Source organism: Limtongia smithiae (assembly GCF_038497785.1).
Source record: "Limtongia smithiae strain NRRL Y-17922 unplaced genomic scaffold V1518scaffold_3, whole genome shotgun sequence".
NCBI classification, from domain to species: domain Eukaryota; kingdom Fungi; phylum Ascomycota; class Lipomycetes; order Lipomycetales; family Lipomycetaceae; genus Limtongia; species Limtongia smithiae.
In genome coordinates this window covers 789,156-814,829 of record NW_027117624.1, presented here as the reverse complement: position 1 = coordinate 814,829, position 25,674 = coordinate 789,156, and the positions used below count along the sequence as shown (strand labels likewise).

The window sequence follows — 25,674 nt, the reverse complement described above, 5'->3', positions numbered from 1 at the left end:
GTCGCATTTTTAATTACATTTGCCACGTCCTATCATCACAGTAGATATCGCTTCGGTGCCAAACTCGATAGAGGACGTGCGTCTGCCATTTGCCGCCATGGCTGATAACATATAGCATCTCGCTGTATTCTATTCTCTCTTGCTAACTTCCAGTAGTTAGGTGCCGCCATGCCTGAGTTGGTAAGGCGACTTAAAGACATGGCCAGACAGTAGCGACTAGCGACAAGTCATGCGATGATGTAGAAATGATAGTGGGAAATTACTTGAGAGCCTCATGCTGTTATGCTTCACATACGATGTCTGCCGGAACAAGAATTTTCAGCTCCTCTAGCTCTTCTATTGCCATTGTCCTCATACACTCCGAGACGTGGCAAGCGCCAATACATAGCGTGATTAGTGTACAATTTGAATAGCTTTTTTGTTATATTGCGAGCGGGCTGTAACATTAGCGAGCAAGCGGCTGCGTATCTCACTCATCGTAGAGAAGTGGGTCAGGCTCTTACGGATCACAGTTTGATAAAGTTGGGCCTTCTGAAACCGATATTCATAGCTATCTGGCGTCGGCTGTCGTATCCACTCTCTTACAGGTCAAACTATGGTCTTTGGGAAGCAGCCATACAGATTCGAGAAGACTTTTTTGTCGTGCGCAGTACAGTAACAGTGCGCTATGGACACCTCATCTTCGATAGTTGGTGCGTGCGAATATTCGCCGACAATCACACTAATCTGACTGAGCTTCGAACTGTCCGACGTCTGCCAACATTGCGTACTAAAAATTGGCAATTTAATAGTTGATAGCTCGAGCCATACCGAGTGGTCTTGGGTCTTCTTCGCTTTGTGCAGTCGGACAGATAACCTTCCCGACTCACAGTCCATCTGTGCGGGGTACGCATAGGCTCAGAGATGAATTGCACCATGCGGCATTTTTGTCTCTCCGTCCTCAAGGCCAAGGCGATATGATTATGTGCATGTGCGCCATTTTTGCACCATTATGGCCGATGTCCCTGTTGGGTCTAGCTCGCGACCCTAGTCGAAGATTAGTGATGTGAGGGCGAGTCGGAATCGAAGAACGGCTGCTGTGGTCAAGCGGACAGTTGCATCTACAAGTTCAGCCGTTCTCGAATCTAAATCAGCTTGTTACAACAAGCTGATATTCCCGATAACATTGAAAATCTATAGCTATCTGTACAGCATCTATGTGCTACGACTGAAATCCGAATGCTGAATGATTCTGGAATGCTGATGGATCTGGGCATGAGCAGTGAACTTGTTGGAGACTGCGTCGGAGAAAGCAGACATTGATCCATACAGATCATGCACAGATACCTGGCTTCTCTACCGCCTGGCTCATGCGATGTGGACGCTCTGGGCACTTGGTGCCTGTGCGAGTGGAAATTAAATTGCCAAGCCTGTCTGTGCCCTGCTCCTGCCCCCTATCTCGAAGATCCCGCACCAGTGGCGGACCCACATTTGTATGTCGACATACATCCAATCGAATATCAGAAGCACAATTTTGTCGACATCGCACTTATCTCGAGCACACATCTGACACAGGAGGGAAGGTTAAGGTTGATGCAAGTCGGGTTGGAAACCTTTCGAGCTCTCTTCGTCTTAGCCTTGAAGTGATTCTCGTGCTATCATATTGACCAAAATCGCTCAAACGCGTGTATTCTGAACTTTTTCACGCTCATCCTGGAATTATGCATACACAGATACCGACAAGGAAGTCAATTTGATGCTCCCTCTTATCGTGATAGCGAAGGACCGCACTGCGTGATAATAATTTAGCGACCGACATCTGAGGCGTTATGATACCACTCACAATGATATAGTGTGGTCATCGGGCGCGCACTACATATGCGACGCGACTGCCCGGTAGAGCTTTGGAGTTGACGTTGGTACTAGTCAGCTAGCCCATCCCAACATGGAGAAAGCCGAAGAAGGTAAGCATGTGGCATTTCATTTTGTTGTGCGACATCTAACCTCTCTCTCAGTACTCTCTGTGTCATCGCAGTCTAGCGACGAGCCTATTGTTATCAATTTGGAGAAGAAGGCGGATCTGATCATTGAGTCGACGAAGGAAGTCTCTTCCTCTCTGCGTGATGAGATTGCTGCCCAGCTCTTCGAAAAGTCGCGCGAAGACAAGCTCAATGCATCTACCGAGGACATCGAGCATGTGTTGGACAAGATCGCAGAGATCACCGAAGAGGAGGCCATAGAGATCATCACATTCTCGTTGGAGCACCACAAGTATGACCACAACTTTCCCAGAGAGGTTTATAAACGACTCGAACTTCTTGCTGAAGGATCAGAGGCGTATCCTGGCGATAGAGAAACATTTGATTTTGATCTCAAGATTGAAGCATGCTTGTTGGCGAATTTCTCACCATATCCAGAGGTACGCGCAGTTACTGAGCCTGGTGATGATCCCTCGATCCCCGTCGAAACTTTCCGCGCCTACTTGCTGGGGATTACTTGGACTATTATCAGCACTGGCGTGAACACGTTCTTCTATCCGCGCTTCCCCTATATCCAGTTGACTTCATCTGTGGTTCAGCTTCTTCTCTATCCGTGCGGAAAGGCTATGCAACTTCTTCCCAATTGGGGATTCACAATCCGCGGCAAGCGCTTCTCTTTGAACCCTGGACCATGGACCTTCAAAGAGCAGATGTTTGCAACGATTATGGTGAATGTGTCAATTTCCGGCGCGTACTTCGTGGAGTACAATGTCATGGCTCAGAAGCTCAATATGTTTTACGGCAATAACTATATCAACGCTGGATATCAGTTTCTGATGACCTTTTCTTCGCAGTACTTCGGCATTGGTTTAGCCGGCATGATGCGACGTTTTGTTATCTATCCCGTCAAGCAAGTATGGCCTACAGTTCTTCCGACCCTGGCTCTCAACAAGGCATTGTTGAAGAGTGATTTGCACACCGTTGCGAATGGCTGGACAATTACTCGCTACCGCTTCTTCTTGTACTGCGTTGGCGGAATGTTCCTGTATTACTGGATTCCTGGTTATCTCTTCACGGCACTGAGTAACTTCAACTGGATTACCTGGATTGCGCCCAACAATTTCAATCTGACAATCATCTCAGGACAGGGAATTGGTCTTGGACTCAACCCGCTTGTGTCCTTTGACTGGAATTTCATGAACAACATCTACACCAATGTTATTTCCGTACCGTTTTGGTCATACTTGCAACAGTGTGCCGGCACATTGATCGGATTCTTTATTCTCCTTGGCATGTATTACTCGAATTACATGTACACAGGATACATGCTTCCTAATGTCAATGGCGCGTTGGACAACACAGCTAACACTTACAACGTGTCGCGAGTGCTGACTAACGGACTTCTCGATGAAGCCAAATACCAGGCATACTCACCGCCTTACTATTCTGCTGGATTCCTCTTGGCATATGGTACATCTTTTGCAATGATTCCTTTGTCGTTAATGTACGTCTTCTTTGAGGAGTGGCGCCCGATGTGGGAGGCTGCGAAGGACTTCTACGCTGGAATTCGGTACCGCCGCGGACCTTTTGACAACGTCAAGTACGATCCTTTCTCAGCGAGTATGGCGAAATACAAGGAAGTTCCTGAATGGTGCTACGTTCTTGTCAGTGTGATCTCGTTTGCACTTGCCATTATCGCACTCTGCGTGTACCCGACGAACACCAAGTGGTGGGGTCTTGCGATTGTTGGGCTTATCGACATTGCGTGCATTATCCCTCTCGGCCTCATTCAAGGAATTACCGGATTCCAGGTCGGTTTGTGGATGTTACCCGAAATTGTTGCTGGATATATGTTTCCCGGAAACGGAGTGTCGAACTTGATTTTGAAAATGTACGGCGCCAACATTGGACAGCAAGCAGACACATATGTCAGCGACCAGAAGATGGCTCACTACGCGCGTATTCCTCCTCGTGCAATCTTCCGCGGCCAGCTTATTTCAATTTTTTTCCAAGTGCTTGTGGCAGTTGGCATCGTTAACTGGCAGATGTCCAACATAAAGAATCTCTGCGCGGCTGACAACACCGAGAAGTTTACTTGCCAATCAACGAAGATGATTTTCACGGATACTATTATGTACGGTGTCATTGGTCCGAAGCGGCTCTTCAACCGCATATATCCAGTCCTGAAGTGGAGTTTCTTTGCAGGTTTCATGGTTGGTCCGTTCTGGTGGTGTATCGTGAAGTTTTTCCCGCGTCTGCGCATTATCAACCCTACTCTTGTGGCCGGCGGCATGTCTTACTGGGCTCCTTACAACCTGGCTTACTGGGTCGGTGGTCTCTACGTGTCTTGCTTTTTCAATTTCTTTGTGCGTCGGAAGTGGCTCCCATGGTGGCAGAAGTATGCTTATGTTATGACTTCTGGATTCAACGCTGGCATGACGCTCTCGGCTATTGTGATTTTCTTTTCTGTGCTTTATCACTCGCGACCGTTGAACTGGTGGGGTAATGAGGTGTCCTACGCTGGTATCGATGGCGGCAACGGCCGGCAGACGCTGCTGGCTTTGCCAGAGCGGGGATACTTTGGTTTCACCAAGGGTGAATACCCTTAGATGGAACCATTGTACGGCTTTGATGATTTGATTCTTGTGTTGAACATATGTGTGATTGAGGGATGCTAGTTGATATTATATTACAGCGAACCAATACGAATAGCAAACTCTAATAGCTCAACTGTGTGCCCAATTGATGAATTGAATAGCAGTTTCTCGTCCAATATTTCAATCATACTTGCGTATAAATATGATGCACGAACTGTGGTGTGGAGTTCTCGTAAGCACAAGCACAAAATTCGCAAAATAATGAAAATAAATTCATGCAATGAGAGAAATTTTGGTGCTATGCTCTTTTCACAACTTGCAGAGTTAGAGAATGGCTGCTGTGTCTATCTGAACTGTATTACTAACGCTGCATGAGCGCAATCATATTCGGAAACCCGTGCTATGAGATGAAATCTATACTACAGCTCTATGATGAAAGTATAATACAAAGCATTAAGCTCTCTGCTCAGTTTGCCACTTCCTCAATTAGTACTGGCAGTCCTCCGACAGGGCGATAAGTAACAGGAGCGATCCATTCAAACTCTTGCCCCTCCTTGATCATAAATTTGAATGAGACGATGAGGGAGAGAAGAATAGACTTGAACTCAAGTTCCGCAAAGCGTCGGCCTATGCATGCCCGTGGTCCCTGCAAAAATGTCATGAACGCCATATTGCTAGCCGCTTGGCGACCCTCCCACCGGTCCGGGTTAAACTCCGCAGCGTCCTCTCCCCAAAACGCGGTCGCCTTATTCTGCGCGGCCATTGAGATAGTAACATACGTACCCTTCGCGATTGGCTGGCCCGCAATCATAGTATCCTTATCTGCCATGCGCATGGTAACAGTTACAGGGGGTGTCAGTCGCAGAACCTCACGGATAACATTATTCAAATACTTGAGCGATTCGACATCCTCATATGTGGCGATTGACTCCAGACCATCGGGAAATTGTGTTCGAATCTCATCTCGGAGACGATCTTGCACATCCTGATTCAAACCCAGCAAGTAAAGCGCTAATGTCACAGCTGAGGCAGTCGTTTCATGACCGGCAACCAAAACTAAAGCTTTGTCAGTGATTTTCGTAACGGCCGTGGTGGCATAACTTACAAGTCGTTAACTGATCGGTCATGTCTGATACAGTCCATTCCCCGCCTGTCTCCTCGATCATGACACTAATGATGTCAACATCTTTCTTGGATAATTTAGTTCCAGTCTTCTGTCTCTGTTCATATGCCGCAATCTTCGCTTCAATTGCATCTACAGCAAATTTCTTGATGGTACCCCTTGCTTTCCAAATCAGTTGATTTCCTTTGAACGGCAAAAATCTGAATCCAGGAATAATAGCTTGTGCCGCGAACGTGAGCTTGCTCACCGTGCCGTTAGTCATAAACACATTTTTATAAGCCGTAGACAGCTCGTTGTCGGGATCTTCCAAGCAATTGAGGTCCAGGCCAAGCCCAGCGCGATAGATAATATCAAGAGTAAGAGCTCCCAGCGATTCGGAAACATTCAGTTCAACTGATTTGCCCTTCTTGTCGCCCTCACTCGTGTCTGCAAGTACCTTTCGGTAAACCTTTACCAGCCGTCGAGACTCTTTTAAAAATATGGGAACCAGTGAATTGATATGCCCATATGCGAACGCCTTTGTTAGCAGTTTGCGCTGATGCTTGTGAATGTCGCCATCAGAAAACAGAATACCGCTTCCCAAAATGGGCTTAAATGCCTTCACGACGAATGGCGGCTTGACGTATGTGTAGCAGTTAGACTGCAGAACTTCAGTCAGTGCTTGTGGAGACAGCTTTTCATGTAGTTAGACTGTGTGCAATATCTTATCTATATAACGACTTACAGCAAGTATAGATTCGTTGTTTAGAATACTGAATGTGACCAAAAAATCCTCATTAGGATTTTCCTCTGCCCAATCAAGAAACAACCCGCCGTCCTGCCGCTTGAGCTCATAAAAGAAATGTCCGAGAATCCAATGCGGTTTGGTCTTCGGATGTGGCAGCTTTCTTAATGGGGATATATAGAATGGATAAATCTGAAACATATAGATCCGTCTTCCGAACAGGATAACGAATATAAGGATGTAGTATAGGAACGAGGGTATCGATTCATACCACTTATCGTACGTGATAAGCGCGGTAAGCGTCGCAAATTTCAAATATTGGTAGTTCATTCTGACCTGCTAGTCATGAATTGCAATAAACAGTAGCAATTGGAGCAAGCGATAGCATTCAACAGGGCATGAGGTGATGTCGAGCAGCGAGCTGACCAATCCTCGAAATTTGATATCTATTGCCATGGAGTGCGGCTGATCGGATCTAAACCTGAATACGTACCGCCGCACCGATAGATAATAATTGCGAGAAACTTTCAGTTAATTTAGCAGGAGAGCTGTACGCACTTTGTCATCTCGCCAGCTATATAGTACGAGAGAATGACTAATTGACTATATAGCAAGTCACAAAGCGAGCATACTTTTTCCAGGCATAAAAATGTGTGCTCCAGTCCGTGCATTGACATTATATGTGGAGTGAATGGCAGATAGCGAGCAGCGGATGTTCTTAGGGAGAAGCGTTGTATGCAGGTGCGCATTACAGTACCGGCCACGCCGGCGGGTGATAGTTGCCCCATTTTAATGGACACCTCCGCATAACGACCAGGTTGCGCGATTGCATAACACTAAGTTATGAGCTCTTTACCGGTCGACACCTGATATCTTGAGAGCATTTGGCACCGCAATAAGGCACTTCAGAACGCCGTATCTTATTGCATGGCGACGTGCGTGTGGAGCTGTGGAGTCGTGAACAGCGCGTGATCCGAGGATTATGAATCACCGAACGGCCCAAGGCTTGCTGCATGCCACGATGTGCCTCGGTATTGTTCAATCGTAACGTAGTCTGATATAAATTTGTCCAGCCTTAATTCTCCTGGAAACCATTGCGCAAGCTTCATGAGAGTCCATCGCGCAGACTCGCACTGTAAGACGCGTGGATCTCCAGCAAATCTGCACGTGAAGTCGTGTCCTGATATCGCGTCGATGCCAACCACAATCATGTCACCGTCTCTCGGCAATTGAGCTATACAAGGCAAATATCACACGGCACACTGAAGGATCTAGATGCCGAGGCGCTGAGTTGTTACATTGATGATCGCAGAATCATAAGACGGGGAAATTCTGCCCAATAGGCACGCGCACGTGTCTGGAGAGTTGCTGACTCCAACACGCCAAGTCTCGTCGGCTTCGCTTGATGACCCTGTTTGTCAATTAGACCCTTTTCAAATTTAACATTGACGTATGTTCAATGGCGCGGCCAGGCGTATATATTTCCTGGGCTTCCTCTTGGCGGGTTGCGATTGCCTTGTCAGATACTATACCTCAGCCACGCTGTATGAAGACGCCGCGTCATGAGCACTTTCCAAGCAATCGCTGTCGCCAAGATACAACTGATTCGGAATACTCCAAGAGTTGGCACTGGGCTGCATACGGGTCTAGAGTCTTGTTATTTCTTGTCGTCGACGACGTGTCGAAGGTACAGAACGGTATTGGCTGGCGCAGGAGGTTTTGATTCTGACCGACGACAACGGACCGCGAATTCTGAAAGCCAGACCGGCGTCGAGACAACATTAGGCCTGCTGATAATCAGAACTGATATGGTAATACCCAAGATCAAATTTGCGTCCTAGCGTGTTGTCTGTCGTATACCAAGACGTGTCCTGATTGACCTGTAAGAGGCGAGATACCGCCCACGATTCGATGAATGCGGAAGGCAACTGGGCTTGACAGTGGGGCATAACGGCCCTATTTGTATTCGCAGAAGAGAGCCGAGATTTTATAAATACTGCAAAGGTTCTCCTTGCATACCCCTTCAATCCAGGGCACTAGACTCGAACTTTCATCTCCTTGAACCGCGCCAGCTCTTCCACATTCTGACGACATGAAGCTTATATCGACGCTTTTGCTTCTGGCGGCTGCCTCTCCTCTTGCGCTTGCCAGCAGCAGTCCAAAAAACTATATTTTCTTCTTGCCTGACGGATACGGACCCGCATCAGAGACATTTGCGCGTGACTTTGCGAACTATAAGAACAATGACACTTCGAAGCTTCCTGTCGACGACCTTGCGCTTGGCTACGTCCGCACCTTTGCGTCCGACACCTTGGTGACAGATTCTGCGGCGGCCGCTACGGCGTATGCTTGTGGAATCAAGACATACAATGGCGCTATTGGCGTTGACGATAACTATATGCCTTACGGAAGCATTCTCGAGGCCGCAAAGGTTAGACTGTCATTTTCGGACTGTGGCTTCAAGATTCTAACATGTGTTGTAGCTCGATGGTTACAAGACGGCGCTTGTCGTCACGTCAAGAATTACTCATGCTTCGCCAGCAGGCTTTGCGACGCACACCTACTACCGCGATCTTGAGGGTGACATCGCTGACCAACTTGTTGGCTATGCTCATCCGCTTGGTCGCGTTGTTGACATCATGATGGGTGGTGGTCGCTGCTTTTTCCTTCCCTCCAGCGACTCCGACTCCTGCCGCGATGACGATCTTAACCTGTGGGAACTTGCCCAGACCGATTATAACTGGACTATGACCACCGCTCGTGAATCCTTTGACGAGCTTCGCAACGGCTTTTCCGGTGATAACCTTCCGTTTGCGTTTATCCCCACGCTCGATCATATGGCGTACGAGATCGACCGCGACCCTATTGAGGAACCTTCCCTCACGGAAATGGCAATCACGGCCTTGAACTGGCTCGATCGCCTGACTACGAATTCCACCAAGGGATTTTTCTTGTTTTTAGAGGCTTCTCGCATTGACCACGCCGGACACGTTCACGATCCTGTTGGTCACTTGCACGATATTTTGGAGTACAATCGTGCCATGGAGGCTGTGAAACAGTGGATCGATGAGCACCCGGATACTTCTCTGGTTTCGGCCGCTGATCACGAGTGCGGCGGTCTTACTCTTGGTGTTCCCGACTACGCGTGGTACCCTGAGATCCTTGACGTTGCTTCTTCCACTCCCACTGTGTTAGTCGAGAAGTACGAGGCGGTCACTGAGAGCAAGAACTTTACTCAGGGTCAGCTGGAGGAGTTGCTTGATGACATCGTTTTCAAGCCTCTTGGTATTTTCAATGTCACTGATGACGAGTTTGATGCCGCCTATGCCGCTGATGATCTTGCTATTTACGCTGGTGAGCTATTGTCCGCACGAGCTGGCATCAACTGGTCTACTCTTGGTCATACCGCTGTCGACATTACCCTTTTTGGCTATGGCAAGAACACCGAGAAGCTTGTCGGCAACTATGAAAACACCGAGGTCGGCCACTTCGTGACCAACCAGCTCGGCTTGAACCTCAAGAATGTCACCGCTCTGCTGCAGGCGAACGAGACTTTCGTGAAGGCTATTGGACCTGACGCAGAGTCGAAAAAATTGTTGAAGCGCAGGCTTCAGGAGGATCATGAGAGCATGCATGCTGGTGTGCATAAGCATAAGCACTAAAAATGGCGCGTCTGAATGGAGCGAGCGAAATTAGACTGCGAGATAATTGTGTGGGTAATTGAATAATGATTGAGCGGGTTTCATACGGGTGCTTGCCGGCCCGTAAACAAGTGACAATGCAGTTCTTAATCCTCTTATCATTGCCTAGATTCAATGCCAAAGATTGTGCTAACAACCAGATGACGGAGAATTTGTCTGCATTGGTATTCAGGTCGATTCTGACAACAGCAGCTGCAAATCGCGGAGAAGCTGCCATCAGGCCCTAACCCTATCCCACCCGAAGGGTCAACCGTCGAAATGTACCCCGCAAACTCCGTAGAGGCCGCATAGTCACACAGTTTTCTAAGATGGCGAGTTCTCTGCAGTACAAAAATTTATTGCCCAAGTCGGGCGCGTGGAAAGATGATATCCGCCGGTTCTTATCCGAAGACGTTCCTTCGTTCGATGTCGGCGGCTTCGTCGTGGGCAGCAACCGCCGGACTGCGACCATCAACTGCAAGCAGTCTGTACGCTGCCTCTGTCATGAAGGCTTTTGCAAAGATATACTAATACTTTTAGGGTGTTCTTGCGGGTGTACCTTTTGTTCAGGAAATGGGAGATCAGTGCGGGCTGACTATCACCTGGTACATCGAAGAAGGAGTGTTCATCGACACGTCGAAGAGCGGCAAAGTCCCTGTGGCCAAAGTCGAAGGACCTACGAATGACCTCTTATTATTTGAGCGCACGGCACTAAATATTTTGGCGCGTGCAAGCGGTATTGCGACAAAGTGGGTTCTGCTCTTTAGATCGTACTCGAGTAGAGCAGTATCTAACTAATCGTACAATAGATCACGACGGGTCATGGCTCTTGCCCGAGAAGCTGGATATCCTGGTATCATCGCCGGCACACGCAAGACGACGCCGGGATTCCGTCGCATTGAAAAGTACGCAATGCTTGTAGGCGGTGTCGATGCCCATCGATACGATCTGTCGTCGATGGTCATGCTCAAGGACAATCACGTATGGGCCACTGGATCAATCACACGTGCCGTGCAGGCCGCGCGCTCAACCTGCGGGTTTGCGATGAAGATTGAAGTTGAGTGTCAGTCCGAGGCTGAGGCAGACGAGGCAATTACGGCTGGCGCGGATGTGATCATGCTCGACAATTTCACTGGTGAGGGATTAAAGATTGCAGCGCAAAGCTTGAAGACAAAGTGGGCTGGCAAGGGCAAGAACTTTTTGCTGGAATGCTCAGGAGGACTTCGAGAGGAGAACATTAAGGCCTACTTGACCAATGAGATCGACATTTACAGCACTAGCAGTGTCCATCAAGGCACCGGCGTCATCGATTTCAATATGAAAATAGATCACTAGTTAAATCTGAGTCCGATGTATGAAATTAACATATCGTATGTGGTCAATAAAGGACATTCCACATTCCAGTGCACCGCTGAGCAAGAAAACGAAAACTCCGGGATCAACAAGACACATAACAAGTAAACCAGTAGTCAAAGATAACTAAAATAACCAAACTCCTGCTCGCAAAATTACAAACTAACTGGCAACATAATGATTGGAATTTTGCAGCTTGTCTGTTTGCTCCTGCATAGGCTCGTTCGAAGCTTGTACTATTGGTTCGTTAGCGATACGTCTATTATTCAATAAAAGACAGGAAGGCATACCAATCACTCTGATATTGGCTTCTCCAAACTTGTTAACAACCTTACCGGAGGTTAGATCATTTCGGAAATTCATCCCGAGAAACGATCCCATTCCTGTGTCCAGACTGTTGAGAGCAGTGAGCGCCATGTAATTCTTTAATGGCATATGAAGCTCGATCTCTCTCAGCGACAAGGGGAGCCGAGCAAAAAATTCGTACGCAGGATACCGAAACCCCTTAAGACTAACGAGTTCTAATTCCTCGCAATCGGAGAGAATCGGATACCATGTCTTCTGACGAACTGAAGAATGAAGATTGAGATGAATAGCAAACTTCTTCAGCGTAGAAGGTGGATGTGAAGCCAGATGTTTTAATCGCTCGGAGTCTGGAGAACGTCAGTAATCACCATATGCTCAAATCTCTGTCGCGAGAGTACGTACAGGTGAATGGCTCGCACTTTATCGTGTAGAAGACACTTAGAATCTTCAGATTCTTGAAAAGCGACATGCTGAATGGGTAGTTCCATTCGCAGTTAAGTATCTCCATCTCTTCGACTGTCGTCACCAACGGTACCGCGCGTTGTTCGATCGGATATTCGCATTGCAACTTGAAGAATTCCAGCTTGAGCACCTTGACTGATCTGAACGCATACAGATCACAAGTGTCAAAAAGTGCCGGCGAAGAGTTCTGTTGGTTTGAGATCAGATGCAGCGTCCGTACGTTGTAGTTCGGGCATATGTACTGCAGCCACTTTGATGATCCCGACAGCGACAGCGACAGCGTTTCGACGTTCGTGCATTTCTGGAGAACATCCTGAAGAGTCTCAGAGCGGTGCCATTCGCCCCAGCTTGAGGGAATGTGAATGCTGAGTTTGGTGATATACGGAGTGTAAGCGGAAAGAGATGTGTCGAGCTCCTTGTTGAAGAGGTCTAGAAGCGGCCATGACAAGAGGACTTCTGAGAGTAAGAATTGTAGCCCCTAGGACCGAATTAGTACGACCACAAATCAGCCAAACTCTGCTTCTTACAATCGCATGTAATCGCTTGCTGCAGTACGCGAGCTCTCGTATGTGTGTGTGCTTGATCTCCGTCGCGCTGCTGTCGTCGGCGCCATCATCGACGTCTAAATATTCGAACACAGCCACCAGGATCTCTTCGGGAAGATCAAGAAAGTGCATTTTCGTTTTCTCCACCATTATTCCGTCTCTTCCATGCTCCGAATCGCTCGCTGCTCGCTGACACTGGGGAAGTAAAGAATGCCGTCGCCAGAAGACTCACTGAAGCGCGTGCCCAGGTTCGCATTGAAACGTTATCGCGCAGCGGCACGTGCTCGTTTCGGATGTCCGACCGGTTTAGACTTCATGCCGACAACCTTTTAGGGTGTCCGCGAGGCTGATGACATCATGGACCCTGCATTCTGTCTGCGCCTAAAAATGCCCCTGGCCTGGACTACCGCGGCCAGGTATCGGTGGATTCTAGCTAAAGCGAAATGATACATTCAGAAAGATGTATATGCCCATGAAAATTTCTTGGGTCTGTAATTCTGTATGACGAAGTTGGAATCTAGTATGACACGGCGTGGTCATCGGCAGTCGGATGTCCAAGACACCTTCCCCGCATAATCCAGCTTTCGTGTTTTTAGTATCAGATGTACGTATGATAAACATTCTCGTAATAATGTACAGAGCGCATTAGTTGAAAGGCGGTGTATACTGTTATGTTTGCTTCGTGATATCGCCTCGACAACGTTCACACACCATGTGCCAAGGCTGAATTTATAATGGACGTAGAAATGGTTATGCATTGCTAAATGAACCTTCGGTTGTCTCAATCGCTGTACAACCAACAAGCAATAATAACAAGTACAAGTTTTACCAGTGCCGAAATATAGTGCCGATAATCATCCGCCGTTCTGTGATAACTACTTGACGTTGCGAGCAAGTTACTGATATCTTTGAGGCCGATTTATCAATGATTTACTCAAAATTTCTATAGCTCAGCTCGTTATTACAAAACTTAAATGGATATAAAATGACTCCGTGAAAACCGCGGTAGTGAAGTTGTTGCAGGTAGTCGCTAACCTAAGTAGACGTTGTAGTCCAGTGATGAAGCTGACCAGGGACAGTGAAATCTTCTCAAACTTGTATAAACTTCAAAGGAATCTTATGTCAGCTTGATGTTAAAAGACGTCTTTGAACGATAGTTCATCTGACTAGACGAGAGATTGGCGATACTGCGCGTGATGTGGATGTAGCATAGGCCATATCCAAGAAGATCAGCAAGACTTGAACCGTCTCGGGCTCGTGTACAATGCGTGCCGCTTGTGTGATCTTTTCTTGCGTGACGAAGTACAAATTCAGTCCGTGGAGGTATGCAGAGTAGTGCGACTGCACGAGCGATGGATTGTGGAAAGATTTTGGAATCCGGCCTTGTGGTATTAAGGTTTAAAGGTCTAGAAGGTGGTGCGTGCCCGAAGAAAAAAGCGATCATCCCACCCGAGAGCATCAATCAGTGCATCATCGCCGACTTGCAAAAGATTTTGATCTTCACTTCCGCACTCACAGGGTTTACGTTTTGACTGCATACACAATGGCTGCGACACTCAACCCTCGCAAACGGCTGCGATCGGTATCCCCTGCGCCGTCCGTCGCGACTACCACGGCATCTCTACGAAACACGATCTCCTCCTTGCCACCGTCAGCAGTCTTCTTCCCCGGCTTGTTTTCGCGTGTAACAGAGCTACACGATCAGCACGCCACTTCTGGCCCGTACTTGCACTGCGTCATTGATCAGCTTGTGAATGACGCGCTTTTGCGTCGGGTGCGCCGGGAGATCACGCGGGAGCTCGTGTTTACTGAGAAGGAAACCGACATATACAAGCTCCACCAGACGGGAGATCTTTTAAACATCTCTGGTTTATCGACTAAGGAGCGAGAGAAATTATCGGCCTTACATGCACTACGAAATGCCATGTACTCGAAGGAGTTTAGGGAGTTTATCATGCAGATCTGCGACTGCGGCCCGCTGTCTGGCGTGAAGCAGGATATGAGCATCAACTGCTACGTGAAGGGTTCACATCTGTTGACCCATGACGATGTTATTGGCTCACGGCGTGTGTCGTACATACTATATCTTCCCGACCCGGACGACGAGAAGTGGAACCCAGCGTGGGGCGGTGCACTGCGCCTATACGAGCTTGAAACCAAAGGCGCGCCAAAGGTCGACTGGGACAAAGTTATCTCGCCAGCATGGAATCAACTCGCTTTTTTTGTCGTGCAGCCGGGCATTTCCTTTCATGACGTCGAAGAGGTTGTCGTGGACCGGCCACGACTTGCGATTTCTGGGTGGTTTCATCTGCCTCAGAAAGGCGAAGATGGCTACGTTGAGGGATTACAGGAGGAGCTAAATCTGCAAAGCTCCAGAGCGGCATTAGCAGACAACAATGCCGACTCGCAAATACGTGAGAAGCCGACACCGATACTACGTGAAGTCGAGAGCATAAACGCAGTGAATGATGACAGTCTTACCGCGGAGGAAACCACAGTTCTGGCGAGTGTGTTGAATCCAAAATACCTTACTCCGGAGTTTTTTCAGTCTGCAAACAATTCGTTTGCGGACGCGTCACGGATTGAGCTGACTGATTTCGTTAATGACGAAGTCGCCAATAGCTTGAAGGAATACATCGAACAGAGCGAGACTAAATCTGTGCCGGTCAGTGCCGCCGATGTGGCAGCGAATGCCCAAGAGTGGAAAGTCAGTTGCCCGCCTCACAAGAACCGATATCTGTACTACGACGAGGCAGAAGGGTTTACGAAGAGAGACACCCCGTTGGAGCTAGTCGCAAATATGTTTGGCTCGCGCGAGTTCCGCAAGTGGTTGACGCTAGTTGGTGGAGTGTCGAGCCCAACCCATGCACGTGTGCTTGCACGTCGGTTCCGACCGGGTTTGGATTACACTCTTGCCACGACGAGTCTGACGACCGCGTCTGGGGTCGAGACTTGCGACGAGGAATCCGGATTGCTAGAAGGCACACTGTGTTTGACGCCTACTAGTGGATGGGAAACTGGCGAGTTTGGCGGCTATGAGTTGTACATGGACGATGGCACCGTGCAGAACGAGAACAAGAAGAGTGGAGAAGAGAAGAACGAGAGCGAGGAGGCGGAGGAAGAGAACGATCCCGCAGTCTACTTGAGCGGGTCGCGGACCAAGCGGAGAAAGGAACTCGAGCAGCTACGCGCGGAGGCAGAGGTGCCACGAGAGATGAATGAAGAGGCTGAGGGTCAGGATGATGGGGAAGGTGAGTACGAAAATGTAGAGCAGAGCGACGAGGACGAAGAGGACGACGATGATGAGGAGAAGGAGGAGGAGGAGGAGGAGGAGGAGGAGGAGGAGGAGGAGGAAGATGAAGACGAGGAGACGGAAAACGAGGAAGAGGATGGCGTACTGCTGACGAGCCAAGCTCGGTGGAATGTGTACACGATGGTGCTACGCGACGCAGGAGTGCTGAAGTTTGTGAAGTACGTGAGTCAGAACGCGCCGGGAAGCCGGTGGGACGTTTCGGGGGAGTGGCGGGTTGCAATGTAGAGGAATGCGTAGGATAGAACTCAGAAGCGCAGCCGCGGGAATTGACGAGTTTCCCAAAGAGGCAAGTGAGCGTGCGCGGCGCTGGCGTGACGGGAGGGTAAGGGGAATGTGGGCGTAGCAGGACGACACGCCAACTTTTGCAGGTTATTCGCGCTGCGTCGTCGTCGTCGTCACGGCTCCGCGATCGCCTCCCCCTGCACGCACACCCTCAGCCGCCGGCATGAACCCCTTCTCAAGCAGCTCTCTCAACATGGACTCCGTCAACCAAGGCCTGCAGTCCCTCACCTCCTCCTTCTCGCCCTTCGCACGCAGGACCGGCCGGCTCATCCAGGAACGTCTCGGTAACGCTGAGGAGATCGTGAGTGCTCACTACCATGCGGTTCCGCCAACGATCCGTGCCGTGCTCTGTGCATGGACGTGCAGAATGCGATGCTGCGGCGAAGTACTGCATCAAAGACTAACTCGCGCGCGTATGTACGTCAGACCGAGCTACCGCAGGAGTACCTTGATCTCGAGAAGCGCGTTGACGCGCTCAAGGCCGTCCACACCAAGTTGCTCGCCGTCACGTATGTTATCTCCCTCCACTGTTGCGCAAACAAGCATTTATGTGAATCTTCATATTCTGATCGACGTTGGCTCACCTGCGGTTTCTCGCTCCAGATCCCAGTACGCGCATGAGGGATACGACTACCCCCCTAACCTTCGCGAGTCCTTCGTCGACCTCTCTCGCACCGTCTCCGAGAAGGTCCAGACCCTCGCTCAAGCGTCCAATGCCGCTGAGGCGCAGGCCGCTCTTACGACCACCACCGTGAAGCACGCGCCCAAGACATTCGCGCACGCAATCTCGCGTGCGGCCCTGTCGGCATCTCACCAGCTGCTGATTACGGATCCGCTCGGCATCGCGCTCGAGAAGTATGCCGTCGCCGAGGAGCGCGTCGGCGAGGCGCAGCTTGCTGAGAACGCGCTGATCACCTCGCGCTTCAACGCAGCATTCTCCAATACGCTCGCGACCAGCCTGAAGTTCGCTGACCGTGCGCGCCGCAAGGTCACCAACGCCCGCCTCAGCCTTGATGCGGCAAAGACCGCGGCCCGGAGCGTGAAGCCTGAGAAGGCAGACGCCGCGCGCGTTGAAGTCGAGCAGGCCGAGGACGAATTCGTTGCCGCGACCGAGGAGGCTGTCAGCGTGATGAAGAACGTGCTGGACACCCCGGAGCCCTTACGGAATCTTGCGGATCTGATTGCGGCCCAGCTCGCATTCCACAAGGCTGCGTTTGAGATGCTCTCCGAGCTTGCTCCCGAGATCGACCAGCTTCAGGCTGAGCAGGAGAGCAAGTACCACGAGACCAGCGCGTAGATACCCGTGTAGAGCGGTCTTCTATTATACACCTGGACTGTGCATGTTTGTAGTTTTTGCTATGACGTATTTCTCTTACGGTATATCTATGATTCTGTGATTTTGGGGGAAGGGCTGGTGGTGGAGTGCCAAAGTCGTACATGTCTTTTGTTCGTTATCAAGTTTTAAGGGAAATACAACTACTGGACCTCTGCATCTTCGTGAACTTCACAGCCGCAAATAATGATTCCCGTCGAATCAGCTCACAGAGCGTACCTCCTGCGTCTACTCGACGTGTCCATCTTACGCGACGACCTCGCGACCGCCTCGCGCTGCGCCGCGCTGCTCCTACGCCATCCCGCCGCTTCGTTCATCAGCGCACCTCACGAGCCGGACGAAGAAGAGAACGGCACCTACCCGCAACGCCACAACCGCCGCTCTACGCGCGTTATCCGCGGTCGTCGCGGCGGCGTCTCGCTCGTAGCGTCACTGTGGACCCGTTTGCTTGCGCAAACTGAGCACGATCCGGCCGCGCAGCGCAGCGTCGTGGAGTGGCTCCTCGTGGCGCTAGGTTCTGGCACTTCTGCATCGCCGTCGACGACAGCGTCGCGTCCACAACTTGAGGTGCTCGCGGCCATTGCGCGGATCAATGCGGGACGCGTGCGCGAGGCGGTGGAGTCTGCCGAGGAGGCGCTGTTGGAGCTGCAGGTTGGCACCAAGCGTGGATTGCAGGATGAGGGAGCGGATGGCGATGTGAAGCTGTTACGCGCGTACTACGGCATGGCGCTGATTGCTATTGGCAGGCGCGAGGATGGCGTGCAGGTGTTGCAAGAGTTGTCGGGCACGCCATCATCATCATTGTCGTCAAAGAGGCAAGCAATCCGGGGAGATGCCAGTGACGACGGCGACAGCTATGAAGTTGACGAAAACGCGATTGACGTCGACGACGATGTGACTGAAGCCGACGACCAACTCGACGAAGATGCAATGAAAGATGAACCACCGGCATGGCGTATCCCCGATTTCGTCTTGGAGAAGACCGACATCTACATGCCATGAGCAAACAACTTTTTTCATTATGCCTCTATGTACACCATGGATACCCAACCTCCGTTTACCACATGAACCGCTGCTTCTCACCGGGTTCCGACGGCCACTCGAACGAGACAAGCAAAAATAGCGCCACCGTCGCCGCGTTGATCATCGCATACCATGCTAGCTCCGCCCACCGGGCCGTCTCGCGCGTCTTAGCTGTCTCGCCATCGCTTCGGTCTGTATCACTACTACCTTCGATCATTGCGCTACTCCGCCAAACGAAATACGGCACGATGAAGTACCGACACTCAATCAGCGGCGAAGGAACTAGCACCGCAGCCGCGGCGCCCCAGAACAGCACCGAATCAAGTACTCTCGCACGCGGCGCTGCACGCTCGATCAGCGCAGCGCGCAAGCACAGCAAATAGCCCGGCGCGAGTGCGAACCGCGCCCAGGGCGTCACGTTAAGCACGCGTCGGTTGATGTAGAATGTATAGTGCCGGTTGTCGGCGAGAATGAACGCATGTACGATGGTGAACTTTGAGATCGTCCAGAGCACCGCGACGAGTGCGAGCACGGACTGCACCGGGTGCGTCGCCAGCGCACGTAGTGAGCGAGTGACGATCATGTCGCCAGCGTTCCGGCGCAGTAGCAGTACCGGCGCTTGCATGATGCATGCGAACACGGCGAAATAGAGCAGCTGCACGATGTGCAGCGCCGGGATGTGGTTGGCTTTGTCGCCGAGCGTGATGCCGCCGTTGACATGCACGAAGAGCGCAAAACTCACGAGCACGGGAGTGTACGCAAACAACACGCGCGTAATGTCTCTAATGCCACCGGGCGTGGCGAATACGCGTGAGTACAGTCGTACGAGCGCAGGCTTGAGGCAGCGCACAAAGAGCAGCGGCACGCTAAGCAGCGATGACAAGTTATGAACCGTCGTCTCAACCGGACTCGCGTTGTCACCACAATAAACAAACCCATCAAGCAGCTCTGACGCAAATGCGTACGCGACCCAGACGATATTTGTCTGTCGTGTACTGATCGCGAGCATGCCCACAGCGCACTTTGCAATGACCACCACCCACGAAGCTGAAGATGGCGTGTACGACGGGTACGCTCGCGCAAGCCCGACCGACAGCAATGCTAATAGTGATGCCACCATGTCCGTGTAAAACAAGAACGTGAAAAAGTACAATGGCGGCGCGAAACGCAGGATCTCGCTGTCGCGGCGACGGCGACCTGTAGCTGAAGATGATGGTCCCGCGAGCAGCGACAGGGCTTTCGGCAGGATGAAGACAAAAACAACAACGTTTAGAGAACGTAGCATCATCGGCGAGCATGCATTACGAGAACCCACTATCGGTGAAAGCATTGCTGAGTACAATCGCGCGAGGATATATCTGCTCAGCAGACGTCAGCTTTGATCTGTTCACCAATAGCGGTGGCGACGTACAATCCTGGCGGCGTCGTGATAGCTGGGTCCCAGACATCAAACTTGTTGTCACAATACGCCTGCGCCTGCGGTATATGAAAGATCTCGTCCTATGATCCGCAAACGCGTTAGCAACTTAGTAGACCGTATGCATTGACGAGGAGACTGACGAGGTATGGCCGCGGGACGATCTGGTTGACGGCCGCAAAGCATACAATAGTCAATGCATCAAGAACGAATACGGCTGACGACAGCCCCGACTGCGTCGGCATGGTTGTGGAGTTTAGCCGGCGGTCGGTAGTCTCGAAGTCGCGATGGGAGCGATGGACGTGTCGTTAAGCCACTCCGCCAGCAGGTTCACCAACTCCAGTACCCATCTACGTCTCCCCAGACCGCCGTCCGCCCCGCCACAATGGCGTCCGTTGCGACCATCGCTGCGACTGCCGCATCGCAGCCTGAAAAGACAAGTGCGTTGCTCGATCTTCTCTCGTCCGCACAAACTACGTCGCCATCGGCGATGAGCTCGTTTCTCGACGCCGTCCTCGCTTCCGCCTCCGCACTCGGCTTCGTGGTGTGCCGCCCGGTAGTCGCCGCCTACGTCACCGCGCTCACCTCGCCAGCACCGAACACACCCTCTGCCACCGTCGCAGATACCGAGAGTCTGCTAATGCACGCGCTCGACGCGCTGCAACCGGTGCTTGTGTCTTACGAAGATCAAGACTGCATGCTGCGCGACAAGCTCGCCAGCTTGTTCGAGGCACAATCGCGCTCCGCGCGCGCGGCGTCTGTGTTGCGTGGGATCAAACTGGAGTCTGGCCAGCGTGTGATCGAGGACGAGTACCGTGTCGCCGTGTCGGTACGCATCTTGCGCAACTTGTTGGAAGATATCGACGAGACCGATGGCGCAGCTGCCGACGCCGACGACGACGAGTACATGCCGCCGACGCAGCGGGTTTTGTATGCCGAGGATATTATCAACAAGAGCGCATCGCTTGTGCTCAAAGCAGGCGACGACACCGCGAAGCTGCATTTCAAGCTTGGCCAGGCGCGCGTGCTGGAAGCCCGTCGTCGCTTTCTCGAGGCTTGTCTCAAGTACTACGAGCTATCGAAGTACACCCCGCCTTCATCTGCGGTGGCCTCGGGGTCTGCATCGGCAACGGTGGTGTCATCAGCAACCGCAGGCATCGACGAAGACGACAAGCTCATGTGCCTATCCGCTGCGATCTCATGCGCGCTGCTCGCGCCGGCCGGTCCCGCGCGCAACCGTATGCTGGCCTCGCTCGACACCGATCCTCGCCTCGGCACCTCGTCGTACGCCTCCGCCTCCGTGACCACCACAATCCCCTCACAGCTCCCGCTCGAGCGTGACATGCTCGACAAGCTCATGCATGACAACCTGCTCCCCCGCGACGACTTGTGCCGCTACCTCCGCGGCGCCAAACGCAAGATCCCGCACCAACATCTCGCCAGCGTTCCGGCCGCAAACAACCCCGACTATGACCCGGGCAGCGTGCTCGATCGTGCTGTGACTGAACACAACCTGCTTGCCGCGTCGCGGCTCTACACCAGCATATCCTTCTCTGAGCTCGCGTACGTCCTCGGCCTCAGCGCCGACTCAGCCGCAGAAGGCTTCGCCGCGCGCATGATTCAGGAACGGCGACTGCGTGCCGTCATTGACCGCGTCGACCGCATCATTTCCTTCAACCACAACCCCGAGGGCACAACTCACGCCGCTGGTCTTGAGCGCTACGACAACCACATCCTCGCTCTATGCTCACATCTCGAGCACGTCGTCGCACTCGTCCAGACCTCATATCCAGACCTTGTTTTGGCGTGAGTCCACATCGCATAGTTGTTCAATTAGATAATCTGAATAAGATAAAATACTTGTGGTGCCTTCCATAATCCCGCCGTTTTCGTCTAAACTTTTCCCTCCCGCTCAAATAACCACAAGAAAACGTATCTAGAAAATAATAGAAATTCAGAAATAAAATTGAGAGAGTATCCCGACATCTAAAAGTCCTCGTCCGACGACACGTAAGCATCGCCCAATTTCTTCTTCTTCGCCATGCGCTCTTTCTTCTTCTTCCGCAGCTCGGCGGCACTCAGCTTCTTGGCCTTCTTAACCGACTCGATCTTGTTGCCCATAGCATCGAACTTATCCTCCTCCTCGCCGTCCTTGGCATCAAGACGAGGACCAGAGCCTTGTCCCTGAACCCAGTTGTGGCCGGACGGGGTCATGCGGCCATCAAGCACAGCCCAGACCTCCTCAGTAAGATCCTTAGTGAACTCAGCAGAGTGAGTAATGATGACAATACCACCAGCGAACGTCTTGAGCGCCTTAGACAGAGCACCGAGAGAATCACGGTCAAGGTAATTTGTAGGCTCGTCAAGAACGATCAAATGAGGTCGCTGCCATGTGCAAGCGGCAAGCACAAGCTTGACCTTCTGGCCACCAGACAGACCACGGATGCGAGAGTGCGAAACGAGCTCAGCATCAAGACCAAGCATAGCACAGTGAAGCTCGATCTCTTTTCGGGTCAGAGGACGGAACTGGCCGGATGCGAGGGCCTCCTTCATATCAACTTCAGCGACCATCTTGGCGTGGGTCTGGATCAGCTCGTTACGAGGAATCCAAGCGTTGTCAGCGCTAAGCATGGGAACCCAGCGCTCGGTCTTCATGCCGATGTTCTCGCCAATAACAAACGAACACTCGTACTCGTAGGTGTTCTTAAACTTTCTTCGGCCGCTAACGCCAATGACACGGCGGGGAGTACCGTCGATCTTGTAAATGTGGTTCATGGCCTCCTCATCCGACTCGGTGATGATACGGTTGGCACGATCCATGGTCTCTCTGTCCTCACCCGTCTGGAATCGCCACTGAATGTACTCGGAAGGAGTCTTGTCCAGATGGTGATCGATGTGTGCAAAAGCGTGCTGCTTGATGTAGGCGATACGGCAGTTCTCGTGCACGTAAACCTCACCGATGGTAGGCAGAAGCTCACCAGTCAGAACGTTGATCAGAGTCGACTTGCCAGCACCATTGGGGCCAATGACGGCAATACGCGAAGAAAGCGAGCACTGGAAGTTGATGTCGCGAATCTGGGGCTTGGTGGTACCGGGATACTGGAAAGTCATATTAGAGACCTTGACAATAGCCTTCTGCTTGGTCTTGACGCCCTCGAGGAAACCGGGCTCAGGGAACTGGAATTCCATCTCGGAAGCACCGAGCTCGTAGTAAGACTTGGCGGAGGGGACCTTCTTGACGAACTCGGAAAGGTTGCCCTTGTACTTCTTCAGCTTGAATCGCTCGTAGTGGATAATGAACTCAACGACCTTGTCCAAGAAGCCAGAGTCGTGCGAGACGATGATCGAAGTAACACCGCAAGTGTTCAGGTAGTTGACCAACCAGGCGACGTTGACGGTATCCAAATGGTTAGTGGGCTCATCAAGCAGCAGAATGTCAGCCTTCTTCAGCACAGCGCGAGCCAAAGCGAGCTTCATCTTCCAGCCACCAGAAAGGGAAGAAATGGGCATCTTGATCATCTCATCAGAGAAGCCGACATCCTTAAGAGCCTTCTCGGCCTCCTCGGGACCAGAGAGAATAACACCAGGGTCGGAAATAACGTACTCCAAAACGGAAGTCTCGGCATGGGTTCCGTCAATGTCGTGCTCGACGTAGACGGTCTTGCACTCATCCTGAGTGGGAAAGCCCTCGACCTGGCCGTTGGCAATAGCTCTCATGAGAGTAGACTTGCCGGAACCGTTAGGGCCGCAAAGACCGTACCGACGACCACGCTTGAGACGAAGGGCAGTACGATTGAGCAAGATCTTGGCACCGTAAGCCAGAGAGAATTCGCAGTTGCAGAGATCCTCGCCCTCCTCTTCCTCCTCTTCCTCGACAGCGGCACCCGGGATATTGGCAATAGACTTCCGGCGGTAAGTGTCGACGACGTCCTTGGCCTTGTCCTCGTGCAGGAATGTGGTAAGGTATGGAGTGATGACCTCAATCCAGGTAATACCCTCGTTGTTCTTCTCGTCGACAAGGCCACCGGCAATGGCGGCGATGTACTCCTTGACGACATCGAACTTCTTGTCGACCTTCTCGGTGACGAGGGAGTTAAGAGTAGCGAGAGTAACCTTAGCGTCGCCAGCAGTGGAGATCTCGGGAATCTTGCCGTCCTTGACATCACCGACACGAATAAGAGTGTTCAGCGCACGATTGGTGACATCACGAGCCTCAGGGTCGGCGATGTTCTCGAAATTGGATTTCAGACCGGGCATGAGCTTAGCCAAAAAGGGAGCAACGACCTGGGGATCGTCGACGAGCTTGCACATGTTGTCGATAATGACGGCAGCCTTACGCTTGATGGTGGTGTCGCGCTCGGCAAGACCACGGGCAAGAAGAGGAACCATGATGGAGAGAGTGCCAGAAGTGACTTCCTGTACGAAGGTGGTGGCACCGAGCAAGTGAACAGTCTCGGGGACCTCGGTGGGGCGCGCGATACACTCGATGAGCGAAGGAATGAACTTCTCGATATCCTTGTTCTGAATGGTCTCGGTGGCTTTCTCGAGCGCATGACGAGCAGCCTTCTTGACATCGGCCTTGGTATCCCACATAGCCTCGGAAAGCAGGGGGATGAGCTCAGGCATGCGAAGGGAGACTTGACCGGGGGCGACCTCGACAACAGAGACAATGGTGTTCAAGGCCACGGCCTTCTCCTGCCACTTGGTAGTGGTGGAGACAATGTCGGCGAGAATGGGGAGAATGAATTTGACGGCGTTGGGGTTAATCGCCTTAGCGACAGCGGCGGCGGTAGGCTCAGCAAGGGCCTTGACGGCAGCAGCCTTATCGGAGGCCTTCTCGACGATGGAGGGAAGGAGAGACACAAAATAAGGCTCCAGAGACGGAGTAAACTGAGAGGTGGCGATGGCGGCGAGACCTTCGAGGGCGTTCTGGCGAGCGACGGCGTCCTTCTTGTTATTCAGCATGGCCTTGAGCGAGTCGACGACCGAGGTCGGGACATCGTGGTCCTCCAATGGCGCCGAGATGAGCGTGGCGAAGTTGGTGGCGGCAGCAGCTCTGTCGTCGGCGGTGCCGGCAATCTTGAGCTTCGCGAGCAGCTCGTTGAGCGCCGCAACAGATCCCTTTGCCTCAGCAGCAGACATGGCTTCAACAATAAACACGCCCGTCTGGAGACATGGGGTCAGCAAGGTGGAGGGAGAAAGCCGAAAAATTTTGACGTGTACACTCACTGGTGACGGCCGGGAGAATGAATAGACGAACTGAGAGAAAAAAAGGCGAAGATCTCAAATCGACTGAGAGACAGAAGACAAGAGATAGCTTCGGGAATGGAGATGGAGAGAGGAGGGACGGGGAAGAGAGGGAGAAGAGAAGAGGGCGAAGGGAAGAAGAGGGCGAAGGACGGCCGTAGCGCGAATGGGCATAAAAAATTTGTGAAGGCTTTTCGTGCGCCGCCCGTGCGCCACCCACTCGTGCACTAATCGCACGCCGATTGGAGAATAATTGCTGCACGGCAGCGCAGTTGAAGCCGCAACCGCACTGCTGAGCGGAGCGGCGCGCC

At 51.7% G+C, this 25,674-nt stretch overlaps 11 protein-coding genes across 11 annotated transcripts; 7 read left to right on the top strand and 4 right to left on the bottom strand.

The window, feature by feature from the left end:
- The first annotated feature begins 1,775 nt into the window (after window positions 1-1,775).
- V1518DRAFT_210608 (OPT oligopeptide transporter protein-domain-containing protein) lies at window positions 1,776-4,850 on the top strand. Its single transcript, XM_066900913.1, has 2 exons — window positions 1,776-1,943; window positions 1,995-4,850. The coding sequence occupies exons 1-2, from the start codon at window positions 1,925-1,927 to the stop codon at window positions 4,565-4,567; spliced, it is 2,592 nt and encodes an 863-aa protein (XP_066760820.1). The 5' UTR covers window positions 1,776-1,924; the 3' UTR covers window positions 4,568-4,850.
- Window positions 4,795-6,835, bottom strand: V1518DRAFT_210593 (cytochrome P450). Its single transcript, XM_066900911.1, has 3 exons — window positions 6,403-6,835; window positions 5,661-6,351; window positions 4,795-5,611 (listed from the first exon to the last, which is right to left on the bottom strand). The coding sequence occupies exons 1-3, from the start codon at window positions 6,730-6,732 to the stop codon at window positions 5,022-5,024; spliced, it is 1,611 nt and encodes a 536-aa protein (XP_066760819.1). The 5' UTR covers window positions 6,733-6,835; the 3' UTR covers window positions 4,795-5,021.
- A 1,534-nt stretch (window positions 6,836-8,369) lies between these two features.
- V1518DRAFT_210604 (alkaline-phosphatase-like protein) lies at window positions 8,370-10,268 on the top strand. The gene is made up of 2 exons (XM_066900912.1): window positions 8,370-8,833; window positions 8,886-10,268. The coding sequence occupies exons 1-2, from the start codon at window positions 8,495-8,497 to the stop codon at window positions 10,062-10,064; spliced, it is 1,518 nt and encodes a 505-aa protein (XP_066760818.1). The 5' UTR covers window positions 8,370-8,494; the 3' UTR covers window positions 10,065-10,268.
- A 115-nt stretch (window positions 10,269-10,383) lies between these two features.
- Window positions 10,384-11,546, top strand: V1518DRAFT_413800 (Quinolinate phosphoribosyl transferase). Its single transcript, XM_066903404.1, has 3 exons — window positions 10,384-10,570; window positions 10,623-10,831; window positions 10,892-11,546. The coding sequence occupies exons 1-3, from the start codon at window positions 10,412-10,414 to the stop codon at window positions 11,415-11,417; spliced, it is 894 nt and encodes a 297-aa protein (XP_066760817.1). The 5' UTR covers window positions 10,384-10,411; the 3' UTR covers window positions 11,418-11,546.
- Window positions 11,343-13,047, bottom strand: V1518DRAFT_413798 (uncharacterized protein). Its single transcript, XM_066903403.1, has 4 exons — window positions 12,731-13,047; window positions 12,144-12,681; window positions 11,726-12,088; window positions 11,343-11,671 (listed from the first exon to the last, which is right to left on the bottom strand). Exons 1-4 carry the CDS (start codon window positions 12,896-12,898, stop codon window positions 11,598-11,600), a joined length of 1,143 nt encoding a protein of 380 aa, XP_066760816.1. The 5' UTR covers window positions 12,899-13,047; the 3' UTR covers window positions 11,343-11,597.
- A 1,146-nt stretch (window positions 13,048-14,193) lies between these two features.
- V1518DRAFT_413794 (Oxoglutarate and iron-dependent oxygenase degradation C-term-domain-containing protein) lies at window positions 14,194-16,349 on the top strand. Its single transcript, XM_066903402.1, has one exon. It carries the CDS (start codon window positions 14,292-14,294, stop codon window positions 16,284-16,286), a length of 1,995 nt encoding a protein of 664 aa, XP_066760815.1. The 5' UTR covers window positions 14,194-14,291; the 3' UTR covers window positions 16,287-16,349.
- A 17-nt stretch (window positions 16,350-16,366) lies between these two features.
- V1518DRAFT_413792 (BAR domain-containing family protein) lies at window positions 16,367-17,833 on the top strand. The gene is made up of 3 exons (XM_066903401.1): window positions 16,367-16,644; window positions 16,770-16,852; window positions 16,947-17,833. Exons 1-3 carry the CDS (start codon window positions 16,507-16,509, stop codon window positions 17,638-17,640), a joined length of 915 nt encoding a protein of 304 aa, XP_066760814.1. The 5' UTR covers window positions 16,367-16,506; the 3' UTR covers window positions 17,641-17,833.
- A 29-nt stretch (window positions 17,834-17,862) lies between these two features.
- On the top strand, window positions 17,863-18,678 carry V1518DRAFT_426316 (uncharacterized protein; the record flags this gene model as incomplete). The annotated part of the gene is made up of 1 exon (XM_066905979.1): window positions 17,863-18,678. One exon carries the CDS (start codon window positions 17,863-17,865, stop codon window positions 18,676-18,678), a length of 816 nt encoding a protein of 271 aa, XP_066760813.1.
- On the bottom strand, window positions 18,677-20,665 carry V1518DRAFT_413790 (alpha-2-glucosyltransferase Alg10). The gene is made up of 3 exons (XM_066903400.1): window positions 20,260-20,665; window positions 20,111-20,199; window positions 18,677-20,057 (listed from the first exon to the last, which is right to left on the bottom strand). The coding sequence occupies exons 1-3, from the start codon at window positions 20,359-20,361 to the stop codon at window positions 18,734-18,736; spliced, it is 1,515 nt and encodes a 504-aa protein (XP_066760812.1). The 5' UTR covers window positions 20,362-20,665; the 3' UTR covers window positions 18,677-18,733.
- On the top strand, window positions 20,444-21,994 carry V1518DRAFT_413788 (uncharacterized protein). Its single transcript, XM_066903399.1, has one exon. It carries the CDS (start codon window positions 20,502-20,504, stop codon window positions 21,924-21,926), a length of 1,425 nt encoding a protein of 474 aa, XP_066760811.1. The 5' UTR covers window positions 20,444-20,501; the 3' UTR covers window positions 21,927-21,994.
- Window positions 21,788-25,575, bottom strand: V1518DRAFT_413787 (armadillo-type protein). The gene is made up of 2 exons (XM_066903398.1): window positions 25,346-25,575; window positions 21,788-25,282 (listed from the first exon to the last, which is right to left on the bottom strand). The coding sequence occupies exon 2, from the start codon at window positions 25,256-25,258 to the stop codon at window positions 22,103-22,105; it is 3,156 nt and encodes a 1,051-aa protein (XP_066760810.1). The 5' UTR covers window positions 25,259-25,282; window positions 25,346-25,575; the 3' UTR covers window positions 21,788-22,102.
- Window positions 25,576-25,674: the final 99 nt, after the last annotated feature.